Here is a 15593-nt window from a genome sequence, read left to right as displayed (position 1 = left end):
CATCCAATTTCTCCACACTAAATTACTCAAATGAGAACATGCGAGTGGTTCAACACCACCGCTGCATGTCCGGAGTTTGTACTTTCTCCTATTCCCTCATCAATCTCTCATACTTCGCTCACGCAAGCAAATCCCCTGTTTTCTCCACTCTGGCTAAAGATGTTCCTCCAAACTCCTTATTCAATTTTTATTCATCTTTGACTTCGTCAGAGGCGAGAACAACAAGTGGGAACAAGGGGCAGATGTGGGTTTGGTTGCAACGTTTAAGCGAAGTTTGGATAAGCACATGGATGGGAGGGGTATGGAGGGCTATGGAGGGCTATGGTCCAGGTGCAGGACGATGGGACCAGGCAGAATCGTTTGGTACAGACTAGATGGGCTGAAAGGCCCATTTCTGAGCTGCAGACAGACTAGATGGGTTGAAGGGCCCGAGATATACAATGCAGGAAGATGAGAGGTGACTTGATAGATGTGTACAAGCTGACAGGAGGCTATAAATAGCCAGTTTTTCCCCAGGATGGAAATGGGTGATACAAGTTCCTCCCCATGCATTGTTTGGCACATCGGGTGGCAACCTTGCTGTTTCTTTAGCGTCTATCTGTTCTTTACGAGGCCGAGTTGCTAGCTTGACGCTCAACCCAGCACGGATGGAAAGCGTGCATGGGGCCAGCCAGATTCGAACCCATGCCCTCTTGTTCCAAAGTCTGGGTGCGTACACTCCTACACCACCAGCACAGACAATACAAAGGGGCATAATTAAGGTATTTGGAGGAAAGTATAGAGGGGGACGTCAGAGGTAAATTCTTTACAAAAATTGGTGGGTGTGTGGAATACCCTGCCAGGTGTAATGGTAGAGGAAGATACATTAGGGGTATTTAAGAAACTCTTAGATAGGCACCTGGATGAAAGAAAATAGAAGGTTATATGGGAGGGAAAGGTTAAATTGATCTTAGAGTGGGTTAAAAGGTCAGCATAACATTGTGGGCTGAAGGGCCTCTATTGTGCTGTACTGTTCTATGTTCTAACTTAGCACCCACAATGCCCAGATGTCAATACAGACCCCTCCTTTCACATTACCCGGTTGTCCTTGGCCTCAATTTGTTTGGCAGACTCCTGAATACTTTTCTGCAGATCACAGATGGTGGCCATGGATTCATCGTACTTGTTCTTTAGTTCCTTAACCTCCTGCTCGAAGCTGAAAGTTCTGGACTGAAAGGTCTCCTTCTCATCTTTAGCCGACAACTCCTTCTCTTTGGCGCGCAACACTTCTGTAGACATTTGCTCGTGCCTCTCTTTCAGGCTCGCCAGGTTTTCACTCAGCGAGTTGATCTGAGCCTCCAAGGCGGCCTTCACGCTTTTGTGTTCTGACAGATCTGACGCTTGCCTTGCCTTCAGCTCTTCGATTGTTCTGTTCATTGCCTCCGTACCTACTTGTAGCCTGGAAATCTCCAGAACCTTCCCTTTCATTTCTTCCTCTCTCTCATTCACCTGGCTCTTCAGCCCTGCAATATCTTCTTGCAACTTCTCTTTCAATGCATTATGCTGTTGAAGTGGGAGAGAATTCTTCTTCTGGTCCTCCAGCTCGAGGAGGAGGCTGGCTACTTTCGCTTGCTCCTGCACCCAAGACTCCTTCACTTTTTCCTGTTCCTCCTGTAGCTCTGTAATCCTGTCGCTTAGTGATTTTTTCATGGTCTCAAACTCCTCGACAGGTATGCATTCTGACTCTATCTTCTCTTCCAGCTTATGGATGGTTAACAGCAGCCTGGCATTCTCTGCCTGCAACCTCTCATTTTTCATTTCCGCATCCACAAACCTCCTCTTCACCTCTTCTACCTGCTCAGTCTTTTCTCTCATACCACTGACCAACTTGTCTTCCATTTCTTCGTGCACAGCTTTGGAAATGTACTGGCACTCCAAGCTTTCCTCCAATTGCCTAACCTTTTCCATCAGCTCATCCATTTCTGCCTTGTATCCCTCAGCTTGCTCCTGGACAGCAGAACATTGCTGTGTCTTCTCCAACAACCGATAGTTCAGTTCGGTCACCAAGACGTTAAATTTATTCTGGTTTTCTTCGTAAGTTTCAATGGGAACAAACTGAGACTTGATGGATTCTTGTAGTACTCGAAATTCATTCACCTGGCTTTCCTTTTCCTTGTTCAGTTGTGCAACTTTCTCCTGAGCCTTTCTGTAATTCAGCTGCGAATCGTCAACTTTCATCTGCAGTTCCTCCCCCTTCCTATTCAAGGCAGCCTTCATTTCCTCATGCAGTTGAAGACTCACATAGTCCTTCTGAACTTCATCTTGAAGGACAGCCAACTGCTCTTTCAGATCCCGGTTTTCTTTCTCACTCTTTGCCAGCTCACCCTCCACTTCACTGCATCTCTGTTTCACTGCCGACAGCTCCATCGTAGCCTTCTCTGAGGTGGTGTTCAGCTGGGATTTGAGTTCCTCATGCTTTTCCAGTGATACATACTGATTCTTCAATGAGTCTTTCACGGCAGCTAATTCTATCAGTACATTCTCAGTCTGCTGTTGTGCCTGGCCATACTTCTTACTCAGATCTTCCAGCTCCTTCTTCGACGTGCCAATGATAGCATTCAGAGCCATTATCTCCTCCTCGTGCTTCTCTGCAGGAATATACTGAGTCGACATGTGATTAAGATTCTTGCTTAGAGTGTCCCTCTCAATTTTCAGCGTTTCTGCTTCTGTCAAAGTACCCTTGTACCTTTGTGTCACCTCAGACAGTTGCCCGTTCAGATCTTCAATAGTCTGGTTGAGTGAGGATTTCATTGTGTCATGCATTGTCAAGGGTACATAATGCGTTTTCAGCTTGAGGTTCAACTCCTGCAGTTCAGCTTTGACAGTGGCATTCTCCTGCTGAGCAGCTTCATTCTCCTCCTGCAGCCGCTGATGCTTCTGTGTAACGTCAGTAAGAGTACTACTCTGGCTCTCCAACGTTCTTCTCAGCAACTGGTACTGTTCCGCCTTCACACATGCCGCTGTCTGAGCTCTCTCTTGCTCCAGGTCCTTCCGCAGTTGAGTGACTTCCAACTGAGCCCTCTCATACTTAGTCTGCACTGACACCACCTTCTTCTCCTTCTCTTCCAAAGTACTGAGGAACGAGTTCCTCATGTTCTCAAACTCCTCGGCCGGCACGCATTGTGACAGCTTGACCCTGACACTCTTCAATTCACTCTCAACGCCGCCGGCCCTTCGCTCCGCCTCCTGCTTCCTCTGCTCCGCCGTGCTCACAGCCTTCTTCAGCTCTTCCACCTCCTCCCTGTACCGCTCCACCTTCGCTACCTCAGCCGATTCTTCAATCTGCAAAGTGCCGAGCCTGATCTGCTGCTGCAGCCTCTCCACGTTGGCTGCAGCCTCCTCATGCTTGGCTTTCACTTCCCTCAGCTGGTTTCGAAGCTCCTCCACCGCCCTACCGCTGCCCACCGAGCCCTGCTTGGAAAGGTGGTCCTTCAGGGCGATGACGTGAGCTTGGAGGACTTTCACCTTGCCCTCCGACTCAAACATTCGTTTCTGCACTTCACTCAGTGCGTCCTCCAGCTGCCCGATCTGCTCCTCGGATTCCTGCTTCACACGGTCACGCTCCTCTCTCAGAGCGTCACACTGCTTACTCCTGCTCAGCAGCTCCTGCTGAAGACTTTCCTTCTCCTTCCTTGACATCTCAGACCTCCTCCTCATCATCTCCAGATCCTTCTTCAAACCCTCGTGTGCACCAGCCACACCCTGATCAGTCGGCAGCTTATCATTTGAACCGAAAACTGATTTTGATGATTGCTGAAATTACAAAATATATATAAATACACACACAGTTAGAAAGCCATTAATAAAACATAACAATTAGTATTAAATAACCAGAACTTGACAATTTTATCCCGAACTGATTAGAGAAATAGTGCCATGATCCCAAGTGCACTGGGGTGGGGAGTTTGGGGATTCTGACGTTTCTGTCATTTTGGACAATGCCATCTTGGACAATGTCTCCCATCCACTACATAATGTACTGGTTGGGCACAGGAGTACATTCAGCCAGAGACTCATTCCACCGAGATGCAACACAGAGCGTCATAGGAAGTCATTCCTGCCTGTGGCCATCAAACTTTACAACTCCTCCCTTGGAGGGTCAGACACCCTGAGCCAATAGGACTTATATCCTGGCATAATTTACATATTACTATTTAATTATTTATGGTTTATTACTACTTAATTATTTATGGTGTAACTGTACCAATTATGGCAAAAACCAATTTCCCTCGGGATCAATAAAGTATGACGATGACTATTTACTCTTTGGTTTTTTGTTTAGCTGGATACACCTGTATGGCTGAGTAACGATAAACTTGAACTTTACAGGGACCATGACAAAACATTGAAATAAGGGGTCAGATGTTGCAATACAGTGATATGATCAGAAGCTGTTAAAAAAATCCACTGAAGCAGCTAAATTGATTACGCAAGTCAGTATTTTAATTAGACTTTCCACAAAAGACTTGCATCCAATTGAATATTGAAACAAAATAGCGTAACCATAAAATATCGAGCATATCACCTTCAATATTGCTGATCAATTCCAAAAGCCTCTAAAATACAGGACTGGGCAAAGGTCTCGTTGTTCAGTGCTGTTGGGTCATCGTCAACTCACGTCAACCCTGTGGATAGTGCAGTTGTCCATAGGGTTTTCGTGGTAAGATGCGGAAGTAGATTGCCAGACCTTTCTTCCAAGCAAGTACTTAGTCTGAGGCATAAATATATGGCTAGGGTGCCCAAGACTTGGTTGGGAAAAGGGGGGGGGGGGGAGGGAAAAGGGGGGGGAGGGAAAAGTGGGGGGGGGCAGAGAAGTGGGGGAGGGAGAAGGGAGCAGGGAGGGAGCAGGTAGCACCAGAGAGACTTTCTGTAATGATCAATAAATGAATTGTTTGGAATAAAATTAGCTTGCCTGGTGTCTGAAGGCGGAGTGTGTCTGCACCCAAGTTACCCCCTCGCCCGATCATGGCACTCCTTCTCTGCCACCTGTGCCACACCCCTCCCACTGCGCGCCGTCCTCGCCATTCCCAACATCCTTTGCTCCCAGCAGATTCACAAATATGTAAAATAAATTGTGGAGAATGGGGGTCCCGAATGTTGGATGCTGCCTTGCTGAGGCGTTGCGTTTTGAAGGGGTCCTCGACAGTGCAATGGTGTTCATGATGAACCTGGCTGGGCTACAACCCTCTGCATCTGTTTCCGGTCCTGTGCATTGGAGCCCCCACACCAGACAGTTAGAATGCTCTCCACAGTACCTCTGTAGATATTCGCTAGACATACCAAACCTGGTCTATTAACTCTCTGCTAAGAAAGTCGGGCTTTGCTTGTCCACTTACTGGTCAGACAGGGTAAAGGAAACACTTACTTGCAACTCAACACTCGGGAGGTTAACTTCCTTTGGAGCCAGTTCTTCTTTCACATATTTCAGAAGAGACAAAAACAGAAAACAATTACTCACTTCAAAGACTGCACAATTTTCAATTACATTTGGTAGCTTCACAAACTGCCCATCCAGTAACCGTGTTTGCAATATTATTTTCCAAGCAGCCCCAAAAGGAATGAAATGGAGGGCTACGAGAGAGGGAAGGGTTTAGATTGATCTTAGAGTAGGTTAAAAGGTTAGCACAACATTGTGGGCCGAAGGGCCTGTGCTCTGCCGTACTGTTCTATGTTCGAAAACATTTCATTCCTTAACCCACCCCAAAGGTGACAAAAAATGTAAACACTGCCAACTGAAACCACCACATGCTTGTTAAAAGATTTTCGATACAGAAACCCTGGAACATCTGAACGTTCTTTCTGACTAAGGTCAGGTCCAAAGGAGGAAGATGATATTATTTCAGCTTGCTTCTAATTGCACATCGTGGCTCTACTGGGACAGCAAAGCCTAAGACATCAATAAAGGCAAATGATTGAACTGCATTACATCTGCCCTAAACACCCGCCAGTTAACCGAGAATCAATCAGGAAACTCATTCCACTTGAAGACAATAACCTCATCAAAACCGAGATTATTGGGTCAATGCAACAGAGGTACAAAAAAAAATATAACTTTTGCAGTCTCAAAACAGCAAGATCTTTTAAGCATCACCACAGCTTACTAAATTAACAGTTCACAACCCAAGAAACTGACAGAATATCACTTACAATACAGCACCCACAATAATTTCGGAAAGCAAGTGATAGTCAGGAGAGATTGCAAAGTTATTGACTTATTGAGATATTTGTGGAGTTGTGTCCCACCATCCAGTCCATGCTCCCTTCTCGCCACTAGCACTGGGCAAGGGGTACAGGAGCATTGAGTCCAACACAACCACTAAGTTTGGGAAGGTTCAATTATCATTCAACCATACATGAATACCACCAAACAAAACAGCATAACTCAGGGACCAAGGTCCAAAACACAATACCAAAAGTCATACACAGCACAAGGCACATATAGCACATATAAGATAGCAGTAAAACACAGTCTGAGACCTCTGTCAGTCAGGGTCGACCATGGATGTTGTGTCCTCGCTGTCTAGATATGCAAGCCAGGGCAGTACGATACGGAGAGCAAGCTGTTGCCCATGTAACAAGCTCCCTCTTACCATGCAATTGATGAACCTAAAGGAATAGCAGAGACCAATACAGTTTGGTACCAGCAGCATCGTGGGAGTTGCTAGTCAGCATTGAACTCAACCTGGGACTGCCTTGGGGGCTCCATCTCTGGATTTTTCCCTCTGGGTTTACTCCCGAAGCCTCCCCCATAAATGGGTACAGCCACAGCACAGTGGAGGCTTGAGTTTGGAGTTTTCCTTCTCCTAGATGAGCTGCCAATCCCGGCTGACGAGCCCCATCTGCCCAAGACAACTGGTTTTAAGGTGCCAGTACCCCACCTTTTCCCCTTCTCCTGGCAGTAGAAATGGCTCTACCAGGTTCAGCAGCTAAGCCACACGTGAAGGCCAGGAAGTGGGCTTGGTTGTCGCGGACTATTTGAGGTGCACGTCACTGGGAGCATTTAATAGACAGTAGGTGCTTGGCCTCATTACCACCCCTGGCTGTAACAACCTTAAGGACTAATATACGGTCACACAAAAAATAGACAGCCTAAGTCCTTGAGTCCATGAATGTTGCAGCAGTCTGCAGAAGAACACAATCCGCCATGTGCTCTGCTGAACAAACACTGGGGGGGCAGCAACCACTCCATCAGGGATGCCATGCTACACCGCCTCACCCTGGGCAGCTGCTAACAGGCGACACCATGGTTTCAGGCCTAGTCCTCATTGTCCCCCGTTGCCAGCCAATAAACCAATGAAATGGACTTGCAACATTCCACATCACCAACGTCCAATGGGGTCTGGCAGTTCTACAACCGTCAGGCTCGCGGACTGTCGTGGATAACTTCACCCACCACAACTCAGGAGTGACTCTATAACCTACAGACTCACTTTCAAGGGCTCTGTACAACTCAACTCCTCAGTATTATTTTTTTATTCGCACAGTTTGTCTTCATTGCACGTTGGTTGTTAGTCCTTGTTTATATATAGCTTTTCCTAAGTTCTATTGTAATCATTTTCCTATAAATGCCTGCAAAAAGTAGTTTCTATTAGTCCTCATTATTATTAGAAAGAAATGCAAGAAAATGAATCTGGAAGTAGTATGTAGTGACATACACGCATACTTTGATAATAAATTTTGCTTTGACTTTTGAGATTCCTGCATTTTAATTTCTCATATTTATGAATTTTCATACTGAAGAACGTAGCCCTCAAACCAATTAAGTTACACAACAAGTACAGATTTATCCAATACATTTGTCTCTGACACTACAATATTCGAGTGGCCATTCATCAATGAACCTGTCTACTGACGATTCCAAACGTAAATTCACGGGCGTAGTAGAATATCTAGTCATTAAGATCTCACCTTTTGCCACCTGGATGCCAGGTGTCATCTGTTCACACAAATGGCCAGTCTGCAAACATAAAAGAAACACACTAATTAGCTCAATTCAAATTACTTCAATACACTAAACAGCTCAATTCAAGAGGCTTCCCTGATGCTTTGAGAGCAACTTGAATATGTAGCAAACTTAACAGAAGAGAATATACAAGTTTTTTTTTTAAAAACAGTATCTTACCCAATGAGAATTGACAGTGAGTCACAAGCGGTGGTATTCAGACAGATCAAATACTTGGTCAAGCAATGGGTTTTGAGGAACATCTTTAATGAGAGAGAGGAATTTGGTAAAGGAATTCCAGAGTTTACAGACCTGAAAGCTGAAGGAATGGCTGCTTATCACAGAGTGACTAAACTTGAGGTTGTGTGGAAGCCAGGAGGAGAAGTAGAGTGTTCTGAGCACTAAATCTCCAGGAACCAGACTGTCCTAATGCATGTCTTAGAAGATGAAAGAGATTGAGTTCTCTTCTACTTCTTATCTGCTTACACACAAGCCTCCTTTGAACCACAAAGCCAGGGAAATATTCAGAATGATATCCCTTGACTAGACTGTAACACGGAATGCGTACCCAAAGAGCGGAAAATTGTTTTCATCCTCTTCTTCAAAGATAATTTCACAATTCATCTTAAACCAATTCAAGTCAGCAAAATGCACCACGATTTCTGCAGGCACTTAAAGGCAGTAAAACTTAGCTCAGTCAGTGAACACAGAACAGATGGGAATGTGAGGGGCTGGATTTGCTCTCCATCTCCAAATAGGGGATTAAAGAGGTGATTCAGAACATGACTATTGAAAGGACGCAACTGGGAGCCCCCAACACAAGCAGGAGAGTTAATTGCGACAGCCCCTCAGTACAAGCACAGTGCAGGAGAGGTTAGGGACGTCTGGAGCACAGCTCACAGGGGAAGCCAATGAGTTTGCATATCCAACTGAATGATACCCCCCCCCCACCTGCCCTGGGGCAAGAGTGACCAGCCTGCCCTGGCAAATGGGTTGAATGCCCCATTACTTATTACGGTACAGTCACAATAAGAGAGACTATTAAGTTTCACCTCCGCTGCCATTGCGCGATTTAAATTTGGCGCGATTTGTAAGTATTTCCGTGTGGGTGGGGGTTGGGGCTTGATGTTCTCGCAGTTTGCTGATTTGCTTTTCTGCATGGTGGGGGGAGGGGAGGGGATTGATGTTTTTCTTCAAGTGGCTTCCATGGTTTTGTTTCGTGGCTATCTGGAGAAAACGAATTTCAGAGTTGCATATTGCATACATACTTTGATAATAAATGAACCTTTGAACCTTTTTCTTTAGAAATTCAGTGTGGGACAAGACGTTCTCACCCCATGAGCTGCACTGTCCAGCAACCCATCTATTTAACACTAGTCTAACCACAGGACAATTCACACTGACCAATTAGCCTGACCCTCCAAGGGTCAATTTACACTGACCCTTGGAGGGTCAGACACCCTGAGCCAATAGGCTGGTCCTGGACTTATTTCCTGGTATAATTTACATATTACTATTTAACTATTTATGTTTTAATTACTATTTATTATTTATGGCGCAACTGTAACGAAAACCAATTTCCCCCAGGATCAATAAAGTATCACCATGACTATGACTAGCCTACTAATTGATAGGTCTTTGGACTGTGGGAGGAAACTGGAACGGTCACGTGGTTCACGGGAAGAACGTACAAACTCATTACAGATGGCAACAGAACTGAGCTCCAAACTCCAGAATGCCCTGAGCTGTGACAGCACCACTGTGGTGCCCCGGGCTGGATGGAAATGACATTCACTGGAGCTATCTTAAGAATTCTCTCTCGAGGGGAGACAAGAAGGGATTCACTATACAGGGTGTAGCATAAGGACATTTGAGGGAAAATTGGATGAACCTCCAAGGAAGTTAGAATTAGACAAGGAACACCGGGAGGTCCTTGTGGACTGCTGACACTAGCACTAGCCCATTGGATTGAACGAATGGACTGCCTGTGCTGTAAGCACCAACCTAAAGCAGCTGGTGACTACACTGAATAGGATACAGAGCACGTATCTGCTCTCCGACTCCATGTTAGCAACGATGAATGGCTCCTGAACTGTCATTCTCTGAGTCGCCCCAGTAGCGTATCAGCTAGCGAGACGCTATTATAGCTCAGGGCGCTGGACTTCGGAGCTCAATTCCAGCATCCTCTGTCAGGAGTTTGTATGTTCTTCCTATGACCGGGGGGGGGGGGGTCCTCTCATAGTTCAAAGTCGTACCAGGTTAATTGGTCATTGTAATTGACCTGTGATTAGGCTGGGGTTGCTAGGATTACTAGGGTTACTGGGGTTGCTAGGGTTGCTAGAATTGCTAGGGTTACTGGAATTACTGGGATTGCTGGGGTTGCTAGGATTACTAGGGTTAATAGGGTTGCTGGGGTTACTGGGGTTGAAAGGATTACTAGGGTTGCTGGGGTTACTAGGCATTGCAGCTCACTGGGCAGAAAGGCCTGTTCCCCGCTGTATCAATCAGTAAATAAATAAACGTCATCCACACACCTCATAAGTTTTAAGCTTTGCTCTCAGGTTCTCGAGCATCTTCAAATTGTCTTCCTGTTCTCGGTCTCGTGCCTTCAATAAGTTCTTCAGCTGCTGCTTCTGGAGGATTGGACAGAGCAGAGGACTTTAAATCAACACAGCTCCACCATCACGCGGATTCAGTGCTGGGTTTTACTGGTGCCGATGGTGCAGTACTTTCCACTTATGAGAACGCTACAAAAATCTGAACATCACAAAAATATGAGCAAACTAGGGCGTTTCTGACTAGGAAATGTAAGAATGTTGTCAGAGACTTTCACTTCACCCATCAGAATAGATTCCCTCAGTAGAGCAGAGGAGATAAAGAGCAGAGTAATTCAAGAACTAGGAATTATAAACAATTAAAAGCTTTGCAGACAACACCAAATCAGTAGCATAGACAATCAAGAAAAACTGGGATGAATTCAAAGAATACACAAGTATGATAGATCAGATGTTTAATTAGCAAATAATAATGCAGCTGGTGCAAAGAATAAAATGCCACAGACCCTTGAGAAAACGAGGATTGCTGCAGCTTTTGAAAGCAGACAACGCTTTGAAGAGACAAGAAATTTAACACTGGAATCTGGAGCACGGCAGCGTAGTGGTTAATACAACGCTTTACAGAACCAGTGACCCGGGTTCAATTCCCACAGCTGTCCGTACGTTCTCCCCGTGGGTTCCCTCCCACAGTCCGAAGGTGTGCTGCCAGGTAGGTTCATCGATCAGTGTAAATTGTCCCGTGTTTCGTCTGGAGTTAAATCGGGGGTTGCTGGACGGCACGGCTCAAAGGACTGGAAGGTTCTATTCCATGCTGTATCTCACAAAATAAATAAGTCAATCTTCCGGAGGATCTGAGCGGGTTGAGCAGTGGAGTGGGTGGAGAGGAGGGCAGAGTTATCAACAGCTTCAGGACTGCAAAGCATTGTCACTATCACAGAGACTGAACTGGGAAGAACAGAAGGTATTTTATACAAATTCTGGATTAGGCCACGGTGCACACCATGTATAATGTAAAATGTACATAGAGTCATGAAAAGCTATAAAGAAATGTACGAAGAAGATGCCAAACTATCAAGAATGACAGACGAGACCTCCGTGAAAGAGAGAGGAAGAGGTATGATTGAAGTTTGAAAGAATTCGAAATACTCAGCCCTTTAGAGAGGAACTCAAACCAAAGCAACACTGAGACAACCGAATAAACCCCATTGGGAAGTCAAGAGGAATTACTTTTATTCAGAAATGCTCTGAATGTGGAATTCAGAACTTGAAAAATAGTTCAGACAAACAGCACTGATACACAGAAATTGAAGCTGTGGGCACCCCAGTACCCTTGCAGATTGTGTGATGCTCATTACAGCTCAGGACATTCCGCAGTTCCGAGTTCAATCCCAGCGGCATTCCGTAAGGAGTCTCTGTGGAATGCGGTGTGCTTTCTCCGGGTGCTACAGTTTCCTCTCAGTCCAAAGCGAGGTTAATTGGTCTTTGTAAATTGCCCTGTGATTAAGTTAGCGTTACGTCAGTGGTTGCTGGGGCAGCACGGCTTGAAGGGCCAGAAGGGCCTACTCCGAACTGGACGATGTCGATGGATAGATAAATAAATAAACAAACTAGTAAATAAAATAGAAATAATTAAAATGCAAATGTGCAAATACAAATAAGAACAACAAGTGCCAGAAACACTCAGTGGGTCAGGCAGCGTCTGTAGAGAGAGAAACTGAGTTATGTTTCCAGTTGATCAGAAGGTTCACAGCACGTTTCAAAGTTTAAGTAAATTGATTATCAAAGTATGTACATATTACCTTGAGTTTCATTTTCCTGAAGGCATTCACAGGACAGTGAAAGAAATAAAGGATTTACAAAATACTCTATATAAACAAAGACTGACAGATATACAATGGGAAAAGAAGACAGTGTGCAAAACAAAATACTGACACCATGAGTTATAGGGTCCTTGAAAGTGAGTCTGTAGGCCACAGAATCAGTTCAGAGCTGAGGTGAGTGAAGTTATCCACACTGGTTCAGGAGCCTGATGGTTGAGGGGTAATAACTGTTCCTGAACCTGGTGGTGTGGGACCTGATGGTTGTGGGGTAATAACTGTTCCTGAACCTGGTGGTGAGGGACCTGATGGTTGTGGGGTAATAACTGTTCCTGAACCTGGTGGTGTGGGACCTGATGGTTGTAGGGTAATAACTGTTCCTGAACCTGGTGGTGTGGGACCTGATGGTTGAAGTGTAATAACTGTTCCTGAACCTGGTGGTGTGGGACCTGACGGTTGAGGGGTAATAACTGTTCCTGAACCTGGTGGTGTGGGTCCTGAGGATCCTGTACCTTCTTCCTGATGGCAGCTGTGAGAACAGGGCATGGCCTGGAGGTCCTTGATGATGTTGCTTTCCTGCGACTATGCTGCGTGCAGATGTGCTCTGCGGTGGGGAGGGCTTTACTGGGCTGCATCCTCTACTTTTTGTAGACTTTTCTGTAGAGTATTGATGTTTTCATACCAGGCCATGATGCAACCAGTCAATAAACTCTCCACCACACACCAACAGAAGTTTGTCAGAGTTTTAGATAACATGCCAAATCTTCACTAACTTCTAAGTAGAGGCTTTCTTCGTAATGGCACCTTTGTGCTGGACGCAGGGCAGGTCCTCAGAAATGATAACACCAAGGGATTTAAAGTTCCTGGCCCTCTACAACTCTGACCCCTGATGAGGACTGGGTCATGGGCTTCTAGTTTCCTCCTCAAGTCAATAATCAGCTCCTTGGCCTTGCTGAGACTGAGTGAGGGGTTGTTGTTGTGACACCACTCAGCCAGATTTTCGATCTCCCTCTTGTATGCTGACCCATCACCACCTTTGATTCGGCTGACGATGGTGGTGTCATCAGCAAACTTAAATATGACCTTGCAGCTGTGATTAGCTTCACGGTCGTGAGTGCAAGGCGGGTAGAGTGAGTTAAACTACAACCATCAGACTCCTGAATCAGCATGAGTAACTTCACTCACTTCGGCGATCAATTGACCCCACAATCTACCGACTCACTTTCAAGAACTCCACAGCTCAGTTATTATTTACAAACAAGAGAAAACCTACAGATGTTGGAAATCCAAGCAACAAACACAGTCCTGCTGAAGGGTTTCAGCTCGAAGCGTCGACTGTACTTTTTTTCCCCACAGATGCTGCCTGGTCTGCTGAGTTCCTCCAGCATTTTGTGTGTGCTGTCAGTATTATTTATTTACTTTTTAAATTATAATTTGCATGACCTCCTTCCAAATGGAGAAGATGGCATGACAGCAGCGTGTGCGGCCACTTCGGTGGCAATGTCTGTTATCTGTCAAGTAGGGGACCGTGCACAATCCTGATTTGATGGAGACGGACGTGAGAGTACGGAGGAACATCTGGAGAAACTTCTGAAATGCCCGCTTCACTGCCGCTGCTACTGTGTGGTAACCAGAATCTCCGGAGCTGAAGGCCCCGAAATCCTTGGCTTTGCGTGTTTCAGCGGCCGGGGCAAGGTCAAAGGCGCTCAGCAGAGGATGGCGCTCGGGAGACTGTATCAGAGAGGCTGGTCAGAAGCTCGAAGTTTTCGGACAGATGGACTCAGTGTCGGCTGTGGTCAGCTGCTTCCAAGGCATCGGCAAGTTGACGGGCCCTAGACGTTTATGCCAGGGAGTCTCTCCCTTTTGCCGCCTGCTATCGGGGACTCGGGAGTCAATTGACTTGGGACTTTGAGACTTTTTTTTTTACAGTGCCCATGGTCTGTTCTTCATCAAATTATGGTATTGCTTACCACTGCTGTAACTATATGTTATAATTATGTGGTTCTGTCAGTGTTAGTCTTTGGTTTGCCCTGTTTTCTGTGATATCACTCTGGAGGAACACTGTATCATTTCTTAATGCACGTATGCATTTCTAAATGACAATAAAAAGAGGACTGTGTGTTCTTATAATCTAATCTAAATTTGTCAACTTTTGCACATTGTCAGTCCTTGTTATTTATAAACTTTCATAAATTCTACTGTATTTATCTTCCTGCAAACGTCTCCAAGAAAATGAATTTCAAGGTTCCAATCCGCTGTTCCGACAATTTATATGCCGTCCCCGACAGCCTGGGGGCTCCTCTCTCTGTGGCTCTGAGACTGTGAGTCTGCCCCCAGCTGCTGTGCTTCGTGTCTGCAAACTTTGTGGTGATGTGTCCCCCTGATAGCAAGGCTTTGCAGCTACTCCGGGTTGCTCAGGGGGTCTGCATCTAAAGACACAATCTGGTTCGGAATGCTCCTTGCTGTTCACGTTTATAGTTTGCATGATTTGTTGGGTTTTTTTCTTTCTCTGCACTTTTGGTGGGGAGGGGGGGTTGGCCCTTATTTTTTTTTAGTAATTGGGTCCTTACGGGTTCCTTGCCTTGCAATTGTCTGTAAGCAAACAAATCTCAAGGTTGTATAACTTATGCATTCTTTTTAATAAATGCACTTTGACTAGTAAATGATGACATGTACATAGCTTGATAACAAAATTACTTTAAATTTTGATGAGTACGTGTGATGAAGAAAAGTTGCAGGGCTCAGGGAAATGAGTGTAGGAATGTGTTGGCCTCCTCGGGAACCAGCATTGCCCCGATGATCATACTGGCTACCTCCTGCTTAGCTTTAAGAATCACTTTTTCAGCAAATCTGCCCATAATTTACCACCATCTGGCACCAGTTTAATCCGGCTGAGTGGGTGACAGCAGGAAAATAGAGGGGAATTATAATTTGACAAGGCAGACCTTAGATACTCAACAAGACCAGAAACAGAGGAAAAGTAATTGGTTCCACCAGCCTGATGTCCTGAGGAATGTAGAGATGGAAGAGGTGACACGGGAGTCTTGATTTCGTTAGAATATGTGAGAGAAATAAGAGGCTCTGCAGTTCCACATCAAGTACTAACACAGACCTAGATTCACATTGTTAAATTTTAAAAACTCACCTCAATCTGAAGCTCTCCCAATGACTTGCACTCCTGTATAATGGGAACAATAAATCTGCCATCAATCACAAAGCACTCCACTTCAAGATTTAAGT

General features: G+C 45.4%; 1 protein-coding gene across 6 annotated transcripts in view; it reads right to left on the bottom strand.

Moving 5' to 3' along the window:
- LOC140209664 (uveal autoantigen with coiled-coil domains and ankyrin repeats protein-like) overlaps positions 1-15593 on the bottom strand; it is a 186839-nt gene that overhangs the window by 14584 nt on the left and 156662 nt on the right. For 2 of the 6 annotated variants that reach the window (XM_072278014.1, XM_072278017.1), the window contains exons 12-16: positions 15499-15531; positions 10516-10614; positions 7948-7996; positions 5405-5451; positions 1078-3792 (exon numbers count right to left, since the gene is read on the bottom strand). In XM_072278014.1, coding sequence (XP_072134115.1) covers positions 1078-3792; positions 5405-5451; positions 7948-7996; positions 10516-10614; positions 15499-15531 — 2943 coding nt within the window. The remainder of the gene's footprint in view (positions 1-1077; positions 3793-5404; positions 5452-7947; positions 7997-10515; positions 10615-15498; positions 15532-15593) is intronic. The other 4 variants (XM_072278016.1, XM_072278018.1, XM_072278019.1 and 1 more) reach the window with 4 other exon arrangements.

The sequence above is a fragment of the Mobula birostris genome, chromosome 14, assembly GCF_030028105.1.
Source record: "Mobula birostris isolate sMobBir1 chromosome 14, sMobBir1.hap1, whole genome shotgun sequence".
In the NCBI taxonomy this organism is placed as follows: domain Eukaryota; kingdom Metazoa; phylum Chordata; class Chondrichthyes; order Myliobatiformes; family Myliobatidae; genus Mobula; species Mobula birostris.
Note: the sequence above shows the minus strand (reverse complement) of the source record. Positions and strands in the feature narration are given on the sequence as shown.